Source organism: Notothenia rossii (genome assembly GCF_949606895.1).
Source record: "Notothenia rossii genome assembly, chromosome: 3".
Classification (NCBI taxonomy): domain Eukaryota; kingdom Metazoa; phylum Chordata; class Actinopteri; order Perciformes; family Nototheniidae; genus Notothenia; species Notothenia rossii.
The window spans coordinates 43,771,601-43,788,744 of record NC_136901.1 but is presented as its reverse complement, the minus strand read 5'-3'; the positions used below and the strand labels follow the sequence as shown (position 1 = coordinate 43,788,744).

Below are 17,144 nucleotides of genomic sequence, written 5' to 3'. Positions count from 1 at the left end.
TTAATATGTGGAGTTTCAAATGTAATCAACATGTGTTTTATTGCCTATCCAACGGCACCCATATATAAATACCTGGGGGGCATCGATCACATATTACTTACATTTGTGGCTGATACAAGGAGACTAAAAATGTTTTCTCTTACAGGTACTATGAGGTGCCGGCGGGTCTGACCTGTTGACCGAAGCTTTCCACACCGTCCTCCACGTCCCCATCCTCCTCAACTCTAAGGTCAAACTTATCCGCCAATCAGATCGAGGGGTCATCGTGTCCTATCAGACCGATCGAGAACTTCCTCTTACTGACCTTCATGCTGACGTGGTCCTGGTGACCACCACGGCCAAAGCTGCCCTTTTCATGGACTTTGATCCGCCTCTGTCCATTAAAAAGATGGAAGTCCTGAGGGGCGTCCACTACGAAAGCTCCACTAAGATCATCCTCACTTTTAAAGAGAAGTTCTGGTTGGAGGACGGCATCCGAGGCGGGAAGAGCATAACCGACGGTCCTTCTCGGTTCATCTACTACCCGAGTCACAGTTTCCCGAACAATAAGACCATCGGGGTTCTCCTGGCTTCCTACACCTGGTCCGACGACTCCCTACTCTTCCTGGGAGCGAGCGACGAAGACCTCAAGGTCTGTAAAGTGCCCCGAAAAACATTCCTGTTTGTCATCTTGAAATATACTTATTTATATAAATAGTTATCACCGCAATAAACCATATTTGATTTTGTCTTTCTTTACATTATTTAATTTCATCCAAGTTGAAATAGAAATTAGTTGCAAAAAAATATCGAATAAAACATTATAAAAACTGTTTATCTCTAAACTTGAAAAATAATGAAAAATATCTCGTAAAAAAGTCAAAGTATGGTTTGTAAAAAAACCCAATGAAATAAGTCGGAAAAAAGTATAAAGTCAATAAATAATACAAAAAGTTAAAATATAAATTGTTAAAATAAAGTATATTGTCAGCGTAATTAATTTTTTTAATTATGTATCGAAATAGAAATCACCGCAATAAACCGTATTTCATTTTTGTTTTAATTTACATTATTTAATTTCATATTCTGTCCTTGTACATGTCATATTCTATTGACATGTATAGAGACTTCTTGCACTACTTTTTATTTTGTATTTTTGTATGTTATTATAAATGTTGCATTGTTGGAGGAGCTCAGGTCAGAAGAATTTCATTGTTATTTCTACACTGTAGCTTTGAGCATATGATATTAAAACCTTTGAATCTTTGAATCTTTGAAAAAGGAGCTGGCGCTGAGAGACTTGGAGCAGATCCACGGGAAGAAAGTGTGGTCTCTTTGCACCGGGGTGGTGGTGAAGAAGTGGAGCGCCGATCCTCACAGCCTGGGCGCCTTTGCTCTCTTCACTCCCTACCAGCATTTAGAAAACTACGCCGAGGAGCTGTTCAAAAATGAAGGCAGGGTGCACTTTGCCGGGGAACACACCGCCTTCCCTCACGCCTGGATCGAGACGGCCATGAAGTCCGCGATCAGGGCGTCTTTGAACATTAACGAAGAGGCAGCGAAAACTCAACAGCATGACGAGATGTAGCGTTTTAAATCCTGCAAATAGTATAGCTCACTTTAGTTTTAAAGCCCTGATGCAATAAGCAGAAAAACCAAAAGTATAGTAGAAGTACTCAGATCTTGTACTTGAGTAAAAGTAGAGGTACTCAGATCTTGTACTTGAGTAAAAGTAGAAGTACTCAGATCTTGTACTTGATTAAAAGTAGAAGTACTCAGATCTTGTACTTGAGTAAAAGTAGAAGTACTCAGATCTTGTTCTTGAGTAATAGTAGAAGTACTCAGATCTTGTACTTGAGTAAAAGTAGAAGTACTCAGATCTTGTACTTGAGTAAAAGTAGAAGTACCAGAGTGTAGGAATACTCTGTTACAGTAAAAGTCCTGCATTCAAAATGTTCCTCAAGTAAAAGTAGAAAAGTATTCTCATCAAAATATAGTAAAAGTAGCGAGTGTAAAAAGTAGTCATTTTGCAGATTGGTCCATTTCAGAATAATATATATGATATGTTTTATAATGATTGATCATGAAAGTGTTCTGATAACGGTGTTCGTTATTCTCGCGTCCAGGAGTGAAGCTTTAAAAAAGGAGACTAATGGAGTCTCTGAGAAGGTTCAAATGGGTACTTTGATTAAAAAAGGCGCGGTAATGTTACAAGCAGAAGATGTTCAGTGAGAGAAACAGCTGTGTGCTCGGGCTCTCGAGAGCGAACGGAAGAGGGCCAGAAACCCTCCTCCAGCTGTTTTATATCCTCTGCTAGCTCCTCCTCGTGGGCCTGTTGGCGCTGCTGGGGGCCGGCCCTCCACGTCTTTAATGTTCGTTGTTGCGCATAACAGAGGATTCAGACATTGTACATTCAATATATAACTAAACACGCCTTTTCTCCTTCTTATCTCTTTCATGACTTTTTCATTTAATACATTTTAAAAGCTGTAATCAATACTCCAAAAATACAGGAAATACTTCACGGCAATTATCATTTCCGGTAGTTCCGGATGTTGTCACATGCTACCCAGGTCTGTAAACAAAACGTATTCAAATAAACTGTACCTTCATTTAATATTCATCAATAATAATATCTCAACGTCTATAGTTGCAGTGTTAAAATCCGTAGGTTTCGGTGTGCAACACTCCGTGTCATATCGCTACTAAATTCACCTCTGTAGGAAAAGGTATATTAGCCACATGCTAAATGCTAACCGGAGATGAAGGATTTTCAGAATAAAAGCTTAACAATTGGTTGTGCAGTCTATGGTTGTGCACGAGAACTTCTGGTTTGTCAGTATAAATCAGCATTTAAACTGACGGTATGTTTAAGCTACATTATTCCATCAAAACATTGATTTGAATTTCTAACAGTTCTCAAAGCTGGTAAAGGTGCAGCTAGTTTGAATGACTTTGTATACTGCAGGGTAGCTTGTGAATTTATTCCAGCTGGAACTAAAGTCTGATTTAACACTTGATTAGATTTCACATCATTCATCCACATCTGTAGAGTAACTAAAGGTATTAAATACATGTAGTGGAGAAAAAGTACACCATGTACCTCTGAACTGAAGTGGAGTAGAAGTAGCATACAATGGAAATACTCAAGTAAAGTACAAGTACCTCTGAGATACTAAGTTACTAAGTACACCACTGGCCAAAAGTAATCAAATCCTTTAATTAAACTGTTATTTTATTCACAAACCGTTTGAAATACAGGTACAATCATAAGATACTATGGAGATATTATAGAGGACGTTTTTAATTGAAGGGAGTTAGTATATTATGCAGTAACAAGCTGAAATACTTAAAGGTGGGGTAGGTAATTTTGGAGAAACCGGCTCGAGTGCGCTAGAATTTGAAAATACACAGCCGGAAGAAATCTGCTACTTCCATACAGAGCCCCTCCTTCAACCAACACGAATGCGCACATGACCAATGAGGGCACGAGATAAGTTTGTGACTACGGCTTCCACAGATTAATTTGTTTAGCCGGTTTCTCAAATGTACATACCCCACCTTTAACACTATCCTTAAACAAATCTGAATCAAACAAAATGATCCCAAAACATGAATTCTATGTGTCTTAACATCTGTAAAAAATGTATAAGATATAATAAATATGGTGCAGGCAGTGCTTAATTTGTAAATCATAAGGTGCCGGAACGCAAAGTACATATGACAGCTCAGGGATGACGAGACGCGTACAGGTTCCGGAACGTATACAGAAAAGGTGCTGAAAACAACATGAAAATGTCCACTTGCAACGCTGTGGGACTTACAAGCCTCAATTTCAAATAGTATCCATGGTATAAATGTTATGACGATAATTTATCATTTTTTAGGCTAGTACGCACAACATAGGCCCACATCACCACAGGTGGGACTTCAGTATACAGCCAGCAATTAATTTCTCAACAGGTTTAACGTGTAAAAAAAATATTTATTAGGCCTATTCAAAGATTGGCACGGCGGCCTATTAATAGACAGTATGTTTGCTCACCATATTTAGTTGTTTAAAACACCCCACATCACGAGCATGTCCGGATTGTCCTCTATCTCTTTTTTTCTGCTTTTACTGCGTGTGTCTGTGGCAGTTCTGTGTCCTTTGGCCACCCAGGACCTCACGTACGGGACTGGATTGAATTTAGCCAGGGGGGGTCCAACAAGATTTAGGAAGAGTAAAGATGACATGGTAGATGTGAGCAAAGAGCTACGGTTGGGAGTGCAAATCAAGTTCATTTGAGAAAATCCGCGCTCACATTCAGCACTTGCAATGGGAATGCTGTTGACAGCAACAAGTAACTCCATCAGCTCATCGGGGGTGTCTTTACCATCTGAGTCTCTGTACGTTCTGTAGGCCCGTATGACTGCGCGCGGGTTGGCAATGTTGAAGCGCTGACACAGTGACTCGACCTCAGTCTCTCCATACAGCGCACCTGCGTCCTCGGGCCAGTATTGTGCGTAAAGCACCTTCAACTCCTCAATGAACTTGTTATATCCAGTTGTATCTGGCATCCGGCCTCCTTGAGATAACATACGGTCCTCCAAGTTCTTGGCCACAGTTAGAAAAAACTGACCTGTCGCTGGACGTCCCACACTCTTCTACGCTCAATGCGCTCTCCTCTCCTACTGAATCTTCCTGCTGTAAGCCAGCTGATGTCGCGGTTCCGCTCGCCTCTTGCTCCGGCTGTTGTACCGGGCTAGTTGATGCCAGGCTACCCACCCTTTGCTGTTGGTGGTCCACCTGGCGGACGGTAGCTGGCTCCTGTTCCGGCTGGCGGTGAACCTGACCCGCTGCCCGGGCTTGGCTAGCTGTCGGTTAGCTAGCTGGCTAGCTGTTGCGGCGCTAACCTCCTCCTGGTTTTGACCATCAACATGACCGCTGCAGCTGCCCTCGTCGCTGCTTGTGGAGGCTTTTCTGACTCGTTTTGAAGTGTCTATTACCTCTTCCTTCTTTTTGAAGAAAGACAGTAAATGTAACTGTCTTTTTGACATGCTTGCATTGAATCACCTTTTCTTCCTCTCTGCGACGTGCTCCTCATGTGGCGAATTTCAAAAGTGAAAGACGTTTGTCCGTTGGTCCAGCTTTTCAGTGCGTCAACACAGATCTCCGACTCTTTCAAATCTTAATCTTAATAAACGACATGAAATTCTTGGGATTTTTTCTGTAAATTAATATCTGCATATTTTATTTCATTTTAACCATTTTTAATTTTTATTTTTTGTGAGAGGTACCGGATCTGCCCAAATAGGTGCCGGAACACAGGGTGGCTCAAATTAACCACTGGGTGCAGGGATGTTGTATTTCTATGTTTGACCCTGAAGGCTGGTTCCTTTCACAAAAAGCCAATGGGATTTCTCATGTGATTTTGGATTATTACAGAAAATACAAACAAATGTTTATGATACTTTGACGTTTAGTTCAGCAGGATAATCTCCACATATTAACACCACCTCTTGATTTCTAGCATGTTTTTTATGTCTTATACCCCTGCTTTATAGCCTAACGTTATCTTTAGTTCTGTTTGTTATTTGTTGTGTAAAAGTTTCATATAATCATTTAAATCATTTGTATAGATTATGTTGTATTCTCTGATTGCCTTTTACTCTGTTAAATTGTAGTTTTAGTCCTATATGTGTTTAACAGGGACATATGTTTGACCTTTCAGGAAGGGCAACAGGTGGATTTGTAAATGGTTAAGCACTGGGAGGTTTACTGATTTAATTTAATGATGGGGATGTTTAGATAATGCCTAAGAGAATTTAAGGGTGGGACCAGTTGGATATTCTCTCTACATATAATGAGACTGTAAACTGTGTTCTGGGGTCAAAGCCATGTTATCCTCTGAGGAGGAAGCTGCTCTGTTCCTGCATTTGAGATTGATTGTAATATGGACTTTCTTTATTACTTTATTAAATATAACAAAAGACAAACTTTGTCCATTAATCATTTATCAGTTTCTCTTAAGAATTTCCTCCACATTATTATGTGGAGATTTCTGAAAAGCTTGTTAAAGGTCACCTATTTTACAAAATCCACATGTAAAAGGTCTTTTATTATTAAACCAAACTCTGTCTGTTAGTGAATCATAGGGCATTTGTAAGACATGTTTAGTTTGTTTGTGGAGTTATGGCAGGAAATTAGCTAATAAACCTGTTCACCTTTCATGCATTTGTGAAATATGATGCTCTGGTGACAGAAGTTGTTTGTAATTGGTTATATGCTGGTAACTCCCCTTTCAAGTCAATGCCCTCATAGCCAGACTCAGAAACCCTTATTGAGTTACCGAGTTGATAACCAGCTCCGTAGGACCGCTTAACGAGATCTCGTTTGTTAGGGTTAGTTAAGATAACTCAAACATATCCAGGGTCTTTTGAGCTGGCTTCACAGTTCAGGCCTCTGTAAGCTAACGTGCCTGCAGCATTCTTGATGTTCTGAGTTTGTATTTGTATAGTTGATTGCACTTTTTGTTTGTCACTTTGTAGCTTAGGTGTTATCCCTGAATTAATACATTTAATGTGGGCACCAGACAGAGGAAGGTTTAATATATCCAGCTGATATGCTTAAACACGCAGAAATAGAGGGAGGGACCTAGCTACTGAAGTTTACAAAGGAAAAATAATAATCAACCAATTCACTTGCAACATAAAATGTCTGTATATTTAACCCCAAATAATAATCAGTACATTAAACTTGGTTATTTCTCTCTCTGTTGAATGACATGCTGTCCTCCTTTAACAGCACACAGGTGCCAATCAGCTCCTTGATTGGTTTCCTCTAGCTTCTCTCAGGGGTGGAGTTACGTCCCCACTAAGGTCTAGGGGACCTGGAGACAATAACACACAACAACCAATACAAATGAGGGAGCCAGCGTAAAGGTTAACAAAAAGGTTTATTCTTTGTATACCAAAGAACTGAACAGAAATACTCTTTGTGTGAGGAGGAGGAGGAGGAGGAGGAGAGGAGGAGGAGGAGGAGGAGGAGGAGGAGGTCAGTCTCAGCTGTTTGGCTCATCTCACCCAATAGTAGCAAAGGTTGGTGATGACATCCTTTTACCGTGTCACCTGGAACCTGTAGTTGATGTTTCTGCAATGACATTGGAGTGGGTGAGGAGATCTGCCCTGAGGTGGACTTCTGTGAGGACATCGCTACTGACTGGTTTTCGGACCCCCCCAGACCCCCCCAATAAAGCAAAACTGCACATTTCAGAGTGGCCTTTTATTATGGCCAGCCTAAGGCACACCTGTGCAATAATCATGCTGTCTAATCAGCATCTTGATATGCCTCACCTGTGAGTGGGATGGATTATCTCTGCAAAGGAGAAGTGCTCACTATCACAGATCTTTTTAGATTTGTGAACAATATTTGAGAGAAAAGGTTATTTTGTGTATTTAGAAAATGTTTTAGATCTTTGAGTTCATCTCATGAAAAATGGGAGCAAAAACAAAAGTGTTGCATTTATATTTTTGTTCAGTGTATTTGATAGAGATAACGTTGTGTCACAAAACACCCCAAAAAGCAGAATAGGGCCTCTTTAAATAATGTATAATCACAACGATTCTATGTGTTGTCTCTTTCTCAGATGAACAAAGTCAAATATGAGGAGCCACATTACGTCAGCTCGGAGAATCAGACCTCAGACTCAGGATTTCACATTGATGTCGACCGACGGCACAAATTCATCCGTCTCAGAAACACTTCCACTGAGGTAATGTTGTTTGTGTGGATGAACACTCTATGAGAGCTTTAGGAGTGACTATAATATCATTGCAATAATATTCAAAAGGAGCTTTCCATTATAATGACTAGATGTCTAGAATCGAGTTTATGTTGTTTGCATGTAATCTACAAACTGTTGAGATCTCCAAATTAGGTTGAATACTTAAAAAGAAAGTTAGTTATAATCAAATATAATCAATTATATTCTTGTATAACCCCACAATGAAAATGCTTCTTATTTTATGATTTTCTATATTTACAGTATAAACAAAACACAAATGGTTTGTTAAGTTGAGTGTAAGGCTATGGTTTATGGATGTCTGATAAGAGAGGAGACAGCCTCTTCCCTCTTCCCTCACAGCAGTACACAGGGAGGGGGGCTCCTGACTTGTTGGAGAAATATTCTGAGGCCCCAAAAAGGCGGTTATGTTATAGCCGAGAATACTTTGTTCCAGTCCTGCCCACTATGTACTTTTGACACAAGCATGAGAAGGTGTGTCTTTGTTCTGTCCTGTTTTCAGCATAAAAACACTGGGTGAGAGAGAGAAAGCTTCAGAGCTGGGTTTTCGCCTCGCTCAGGTTCTCTCAAACTTGGTAAATATTGCTTACATTTCTGTTTATTGAATGCTGAGTGAATTGTTTGATGAAAATGTAAAACTGTTCATTCTTACTGAGCATTTTTGAGGAGCTGCCTCTGAATGTTGTCAGGCTATAGGTGTGAATGTTAGCACCTTCGAATCCGTGAGGAGATTCCTTTGGATTATGTCAGAAGACTTTAATGCCTAAACTATGAATTGAGGATTCAGATTAGAAAAAGATCACCACATGATATGTTTAGTATGATTATAATGTTGTAAAGGGAGAAGGTAAGAACCCTGTATTACTTTGGACCTATTCTTCTTAAAATAAACTGATCCCACCTTTTGGATTGGGACAACTTAAAAGACATCTGCGCTCTCCTCTCCTGCTTCAAAGGTAAGATGGCACCCTGCCACACTCACTCTTAGGTAGGGCCACACCTCATTACTGATATCAAAATCCTTCAGGATCGCTTAAACAGTTTTAAGAGAGTTGTCTGAATTGAAACAGCAGCTAATTGAACCTGGTTCTTCAGGAGTTAATAGAGGGGAGATCTTGCTGACGTTGGTGGATCAGAGCCAAGCAGTAAACGTACATAGACTCAATAACTTCGGTTAGGTCAATTAGTAGGTCTGAGTAATTTCCCGGAATAAATTAACAGTTCCTCCAGACTCCCAAGAAAACACAGTGGGTTAAAATATCACATTCATGTATTAGTCTCTCTGTCTCTCCCCTTATTTAACTTCCTGCAGGACAAACAGCTGGAAGACTGGAGAGTGAGTTGCATCTGCAGGTTAACAGCAACAAAACCATCATGTGCACTTTTACTGATCCACTCCAACTCAAGGCTGGAAAAACTGTCACTCTGAGTCTTTCTTGATTTTCTTGTTTCATTTTTCTTTTTCTCTTTGTTTTTTTGAGGACTGAATTATATGTTAAAATAAAAGAAGATACAAAATAATGCATGCACATTTGACGGATTATATGATTCTGCGTGTAGGTGTGATTTTGTATTTTAGAGATAAGGGCACGAGATTGTGGTGAAAGTTATCCTCCCACTCACGTGGTACGGAAGTCCTGGAGCTCTTACGACCAACTGCAGGTCTCCCTCTACAGCGACACTGGAGAGTTGCAACATCAACTCTGCATAACATCCACTGAAACAGAATAATTGACCTCCTTTGTTGAGCTATCAGACTTTCTTTTTCTTTAGTTTGTCGTACTCTGCTTTTATTACATTTTTCACAAAAACGTGTGCTCACTGTCTACTTGACAAAAACATATATTGTAGGAGTATTCTTTCTCTCAGTCAGAGCATTACATAATAATACAACTATTAATATTTAACAACATTTAAAAAATGGTTGTGATTTAGAACTGTATACAAATTACAGCACTTTCTTGTTGTTGTAATAATGATATTCAAACCCAACAATTTGCAAAATGAATAGTTTATGTAAATAACCCTATGTGTGTTCTTTGAACCTGAAAAGGAGATGGCATTGTTTAATTGCAATTGTATTCATGTCTTAACGTAACTTCCTGTTTTATATACGTCCGTCTTTCGGAGGGGTATGCTACAGCAGTGGTTCCCAACCTTTTTTTTACCAAGGCACCCCTGAAAATATTTCTCGACCCCAAGGCACCCCAACTTTTTGTAGATTTAAAAACCACTTCAGAGCTTAAACTAAAAACCATAAATACACCATAAATTGGTTTTCAAATGTGTATTTAATTGAATAGAACATTTTATAGAACACATAATGTATTCACACATAATAACAAGAACCAGACTAAAAATGTCAGCACCATTTCTATGATGAATTCAATATTATAAACAGGCCTACTAAGTAGGCTCTTTTGTTTTGGCTGAAAATAGTAGGCCTACTAAAAACACGAATACATATCAATACAGTTATTATTTTACATTTGGATTTCAAAAGAGGCAGGCCTATGATCACTTAGATTAAATAATAACTTAATAGAATTGGAGGGAGGAAACAATGCCCTCTGACCTGACTGTGGTCATGTGACTCATCAATCACATCCCAAATATGAAACATTCTGCATTTCGCTATCCAGATAATACTGATTGACAAAATCATAAATCATACATTTATAAGAATGGCACACAAATTAACATCCAAACATAAACATTTCTCAGACCGTTACACGGTGCTAGTGCGACACTTGTGCCTGCTTTTGTGAGCAGAGTCTCTTGATGCGTGGGGGGATAGTGGACAGCGCAACGCGGAGGTCCTGCTCCACTGACAGCCGGGTCCGGGTCTTGTTTTTGACATGCGAGTGAGGAAAACGCCAGCTCGCACAAGTAGGAGGTTGGAAACTGTACAAGCACCTTGATGGCACTCTCTGAGAGGGATGGATACTCGTGTCCCACAAGCAGCCAAAATATATCCAGACGTAGTTCCCCGTGCTTCAGTTTCAGGGAGCGGTCCATAGATAGCTCTGCGAGTTCATCCTGAGCTCTGCTGTTTAAACTTGTGGCTGATATTAATGTTATCTTAGACTTTCTTTTGCACTGCTGTTCCATCATGTTCTGTCATCCCTGCCTGTGTTGTTGAGGGCGGGGGACCTGGGGTGCTTCTTTATTTATTGTCACGGTCCATCTTGAAATTATTTGGCGCGAGGATAAAAAGCTGCTCTGCACACCTGAAGTGAAATAAGTATTTGATTGACTTAAAATGACTCTTTGATTATGGACGGTTTCCATTAAATAATAATCAAAATATAGAGGGACAATAGATCTAATTTGAGATTTTAAACAGCATGCATTTTAAATTGTGCTTCAGAAAGTAATGTTATTTTAGGAGTGTTGTGAGATGGTGTCTACATCAATAGAAATTAGTCACCCAGTGGAAATGTCCGATATGTCTTCATAACTGTATACTTACATTTGACATTCACTCAGTTATAATGTGGTAGTTATACATAGTTTGTTTTAAATTATTATTGAACACATTATATACATATATCTTCATTTAAGCTCCAGTATATATGAATATGTTTGGTGTGTTTTTTAGGTATATTTGTTATTGACCGAGTAAACGCTTTTATTTTGAAGGCAGTTTTTACAGGCCTCTACCGTAATGCATAGGATATTCGCGCACCGCAATTCAACGTGCGGGCTGGCTGGACTTTGTTTTCCGAAGTGGGGGCTGGCTTGACCACGGTCTGTTTACCCAGTGTTTCCTGACATGAAACGTTTTATTTCACCTTGCTATGTGTTTTTAACGTATATTAAAAAAACGGGGACATTTCCGGGGACAGTTTCAACCGGGGACAGGCCAATACAAACGGGGACTGTCCCCGGAAAACGGGGACGTCTGGTCACCCTACTTTATAGCCCAACATTAGCCACCTTTAGCTTAGCGGTGGTGACGTGAAGTCATGTGACCATGCTGTAGTTCCTTTATAGCGCAACATTAGCCTCCTTTAGCTTAGCGGTGGTGACGTGAAGTCATGTGACCGTGCTGTAGTTCCTATATAGCCCAACATTAGCCGCCTTTAGCTTAGCGGTGGTGACGTGAAGTCATGTGACAGTGCTGTAGTTCCTTTATATCCCAACCTTAGCCACCTTTAGCTTAGCGGTGGTGACGTGAAGTCATGTGACCGTGTTGTAGTTCCTTGATAGCCTAACGTTAGCACTTTTACTTCAAAGATCATAAAGTGGTGTTAATACGTGGAGTTTGAGATTTAATCAACATGTGTTTTATTGCCTCTCCAACGGTACACATATAGAGAAATCCAGAGGTCACCGATCACATATTACTTACTTTTGTGGCTGATACAAGGAGACTAAAAATGTTTTCTCTTACAGGTACTATGAGGTGACCGGCGGGTCTGATCTGCTAACCGAAGCTTTCCACACCGTCCTCCACGTCCCCATCCTCCTTAACTCTAAGGTGAAACGTATCTGCCAATCAGATCGAGGGGTCGTCGTGTCCTATCAGACCGATCGAGAAGTTCCTCTTAAGGACCTTCATGCTGACGTGGTCTTGGTGACCACCACGGCCAAAGCAGCCCTTTTCATGGACTTTGATCCTCCTCTCTCAATTAAAAAGATGGAAGTCCTGAGGGGCGTCCACTACGATAGCTCCACTAAGATCATCCTCACTTTTAGAAAGAAGTTCTGGTTGAAGGACGGCATCCGAGGCGGGAAGAGCATCACCGACGGTCCTTCTCGATTCATCTACTACCCGAGTCACAGTTTCCCGAACAATAAGACCATCGGGGTTCTGCTGGCTTCCTACACCTGGTCCGACGACTCCCTCCTCTTCCTGGGAGCGAGCGACGAAGACCTCAAGGTCTGTAAAGTGCCCCGTAAAACATTCCTGTTTGTCATCTTGCAATATACTTATTTATATAAATAGTTATCACCGCAATAAACCATATTTGATTTTGTCTTACTTTACATTATTTAATTTCATCCAAGTTGAAATAGAAATTAGTTGCAAAAAGATATCGAAGAAAACATGATAAAAACTGTTTATCTCTAAACTTGAAAAATAATGAAAAATATCTCGTAAAAAATTCAAAGTATGGTTTGTAAAAAAAAACAATGAAATAAGTCGGAAAAAAGTATAAAGTCAATAAATAATACAAAAAGTCACAAAATAAATTGTTAAAATAAAGTATATTGTCAGCGTAATTAATGTTTTTAATTATGTATCGAAATAGAAATCACCGCAATAAACCGTATTTCATTTTGTCTTAATTTACATAATTTAATTTCATATTCTGTCCTTGTACATGTTATATTCTATTGACGTGTATAGAGACTTCTTGCACTACTTTTTATTTTTGTATGTTATTATAAATGTTGCATTGTTGGAGGAGCTCAGGTCAGAAGAATTTCATTGTTATTTCTAAACTGTAGCTTTGAGCATATGATATTAAAACCTTTGAATCTTTGAATCTTTGAAAAAGGAGCTGGCGCTGAGAGACTTGGAGCAGATCCACGGGAAGAAAGTGTGGTCTCTTTGCACCGGGGTGGTGGTGAAGAAGTGGAGCGCCGATCCTCACAGCCTGGGCGCCTTTGCTCTCTTCACTCCCTACCAGCATTTAGAAAACTACGCCGAGGGGCTGTTCAAAAATGAAGGCAGGGTGCACTTTGCCGGGGAACACACCGCTTTCCCTCACGCCTGGATCGAGACGGCCATGAAGTCCGCGATCAGGGCGTCTTTGAACATTAACGAAGAGGCTGCGAAAACTCAACAGCATAACGAGATGTAGTGCCTTAAATCCTGCAAATAGTAGAGCTCACTTTAGTTTTAAAGCCCCGATGCAATAAGCAGAAAAAACAAAAGTATAGTAGAAGTACTCAGATCTTGTACTTGAGTAAAAGTAGAAGTACTCAGATCTTGTTCTTGAGTAAAAGTAGAAGTACCAGAGTTTAGGAATACTCTGTTACAGTAAAAGTCCTGCATTCAAAATGTTCCTCAAGTAAAAGTAGAAAAGTATTCTCATCAAAATATAGCAAAAGTAGCGAGTGTAAAAGTAGTCATTGTGCAGAATGGTCCATTTCAGAATATGATATGTTTTATAATGATTGATCAGGAAAGTGTTATGATAACTGTGTTCGTTATTCTCGCGTCCAGGAGTGAAGCTTTAAAAAAGGAGACTAATGGAGTCTCTGAGAAGGTTCAAATGGGTACTTTGATTAAAAAAGACGCCGTAATGTTACAAGCAGAAGATGTTCAGTGAGAGAAACAGCTGTGTTCTCGGGCTCTCGAGAGCGAAGGGAAGAGGGCCAGAATCCCTCCTCCAGCTGTTTTATATCCTCTGCTAGCTCCTCCTCGTGGGCCTGTTGGCGCTGCTGGGGGCCGGCCCTCCACGTCTTTAATGTTCGTTGTTGCGCATAACAGAGGATTCAGACATTGTACATTCAATATATAACTAAACACGCCTTTTCTCCTTCTTATGTCTTTCATGACTTTTCACTTAATACATTTTAAAAGCTGTAATCAATACTCCAAAAATACAGGAAATACTGCACGGCAATTATCATTTCCGGCAGTTCCGGATGTTGTCACATGCTTCCCACGTCTGTAAACAAAACGTATTCAAATAAACTGTACCTTCATTTAATATTCAGCAATAATAATATCTCGACGTCTATAGTTGTAGTGTTAAAATCAGTAGGTTTCGGTGTGCAACACTCCGTGTCATATCACTACTAAATTCACCTCTGTAGGAAATGGTATATTAGCCACATGCTAAATGCTAACCGGAGATGAAGGAATAAAAGCTTAACAATTGGTTGTGCACAGTCTATGGTTGTGCACCAGAACTTCTGGTTTTTCAGAATAAATCAGCATTTAAACTGACGGTATGTTTAACCTACATTATTCCATCAAAACATTGATTTTAATTTCTAACAGTTCTCAAAGCTGGTAAAGGTGCAGCTAGTCTGAATGACTTTGTATGCTGCAGGGTAGCTTGTGAATTTACTCCGGGTGGAACTAAAGTCTGATTTAACACTTGATTAGATTTCACATCATTCATCCACATCTGTAGAGTAACTAAAGGTATTAAATACATGTAGTGGAGGAAAAGTACACCATGTACCTCTGAACTGAAGTGGAGTAGAAGTAGCATACAATGGAAATACTGAAGTAAAGTACAAGTACCTCTGAGATACTAAGTTACTAAGTACACCACTGGCCAAAAGTAATCAAATCCTTTAATTAAACTGTTATTTTATTCACAAACCGTTTGAAATACAGGTACAATCATAAGATACTATGGAGATATTATAGAAGACGTTTTTAATTGAAGGGAGTTAGTATATTATGCAGTAACAAGCTGAAAACACTTAAAGGTGGGGTAGGTAATTTTGGAGAAACCAGCTCGAGTGCGCTAGAATTTGAAAATACACAGCCGGAAGAAATCTGCTACTTCCTCACAGAGCCCCTCCTCCAACACCCACGAACGCGCACATGACCAATAGAGAGGCGAAGTCCCGCCCATCTACTTCCGACCCATGGGACCCCGGAAGCGGAAAATTATACATTGACGTCAATGGAGAGAGAAAAGTCATCTTTCGATCCCGTTTGAATTGTGCCACGAATGACACATATGATGTTTGTCAAATTAAAAGAACATTTTGCAAGTCAAAAAAATAAAAATGTGTTGTAAAACTGTGAAGTTACAATTTTTTTTGTGTGAAACCGCTCAGTGAACTACAGGTCTCTGGTCTCGCACAATACGCGTCACCATCACAAAGATGGCTGTCACGTTAGTAAATTTCACCTGTTTCTTTCAGAATGAGGCGAAAAAGTATAAAACGAGGTGAAAATCACTACAAGTCTGGGCATGTTGAGAGCTGTACATACACGAAAGGGAGCGGTTCTGTAAGAGCCAGCATGCGGGACCAGCTTTACAAGGTTTCAGTGAGTAATATGAGTGCAATGTTTAAGGTTAATGTCAGCTAGCTAACAAGGTACACTAACGTGTTTTGTTTTAGCAACTAGTTTTCTCCTTAAGAACTTTGTGGTGTCTGTGTATGCTGTGGATAACATTAGTGTTCACAAGAACAAGATACACTCCCGTGTTTTGTTTTAGTTGCTCTTCAGATTGAAGCGGCCAGTTCTATATCGACTATATGTGTGATCTCCTTTTTACATCTCGTTGTGTCATTTGAGTTTATTTGCTGTGTGTAGATTCAAGGATTTTGGTTATCTTGTCCAGGGATGCAAACTTGTCACCTTTCGGCGAAATTCTCCGTTTTGAATCCAAAATACGTCGTTTTTGTGATTCCTGTAGATCTGCAATAAAAATATTTTTGGGGTATGGGAGGGGGTCTGGGACCCGGATTAATGTGCGGCCGCGAGCTTTTTTTATATATATTATAATGAAGCGCGAGCTGTGTGCTCGAGTCTTCCTGCCTTTCGGCTCTGCTCATGATGTATAATAAGCCTCTGCTGCTCGGCGATGATGGTCTAGCTCAGTGGTTCTCAAACTTTTTCTGTCAGGCCCCCCCTTTGGAGAAAAAAAAAAGTCGGGCCCCCCCAAAACGAATAATCAGGCTCAGTGGCGGCGCCAGAGATTTATTTTGGGGGTGCTGTGGGGTAGCTTGACGTTTCATAGAGGGTGCTCAAACATTTAGGGTTTCCCATTAATGTACCGGTCGCTACAGTGGAATTTTCTACTGCAACAATCCCCACGCAAATACACAACGTACCCGCGACTGTTACAATGAAGGCTCGATATTCAGCTCACGGCATATAGGTGTAAGCAGGGATAAAGTGCTATTTTTATAGGTGATGTGTGGACGTCACATAGGGGGGTCCGGGGGCAAGCTTCCCCGGGAATATTTATTTTTAAATATTGAAGTTAAAAGCATCAATCTGGTGCACTTTGAGAGCGAAATGAAGAGATCTATGGATACATCTCTCAACACCCATATGAAACAGAAATGTAAACAGATTTACTTTTTCTTGATGGATATTTTACAAATCACCCTTTTAAACTTTATTCTTGTTTTACTGTCATATAGTATTTCATACCTGTTTTTCATTTATTCTCTTATTTTTTTATAACTATAATGATCATATAACCGTGTGCCTCGGAAATAATTATTTACATTAATGGTGACCAAAACATTTGAGACCCACTGAGATAACACTGAGAGAGTCCTTTAGCTCTCAGTCTGACAGGAGAGGACTCTCCTCCACTTTGTTGATGAAAAAACTCCTTATATCCGTTAGCGTAGCTCGCTAGCACCAGAAGCTAACAACAACGATCTCCAGTACCGGTGCGCTCCCTCTCTCTCTCACACGCACACAAAATGGCTCGTTCC

General features: G+C 40.0%; 1 protein-coding gene and 1 pseudogene across 2 annotated transcripts in view; both read left to right on the top strand.

Moving 5' to 3' along the window:
• The window catches only part of LOC307032926 (L-amino-acid oxidase-like), a 13,683-nt pseudogene extending 7,725 nt beyond the window's left edge, over positions 1-5,958 (top strand). Inside the window, exons 4-5 of the transcript XR_013810629.1 lie at positions 146-631; positions 1,262-5,958. The product of XR_013810629.1 is annotated as an L-amino-acid oxidase-like (transcript). The remainder of the gene's footprint in view (positions 1-145; positions 632-1,261) is intronic.
• Positions 5,959-7,116: 1,158 nt separating this feature from the next.
• LOC307032925 (L-amino-acid oxidase-like) lies at positions 7,117-15,486 on the top strand (the record flags this gene model as incomplete). Its single annotated transcript, XM_079671202.1, has 5 exons — positions 7,117-7,131; positions 7,608-7,733; positions 8,266-8,279; positions 12,162-12,648; positions 13,271-15,486. The coding sequence occupies 5 exons, from the start codon at positions 7,117-7,119 to the stop codon at positions 13,574-13,576; spliced, it is 948 nt and encodes a 315-aa protein (XP_079527328.1). The 3' UTR covers positions 13,577-15,486.
• Positions 15,487-17,144: the final 1,658 nt, after the last annotated feature.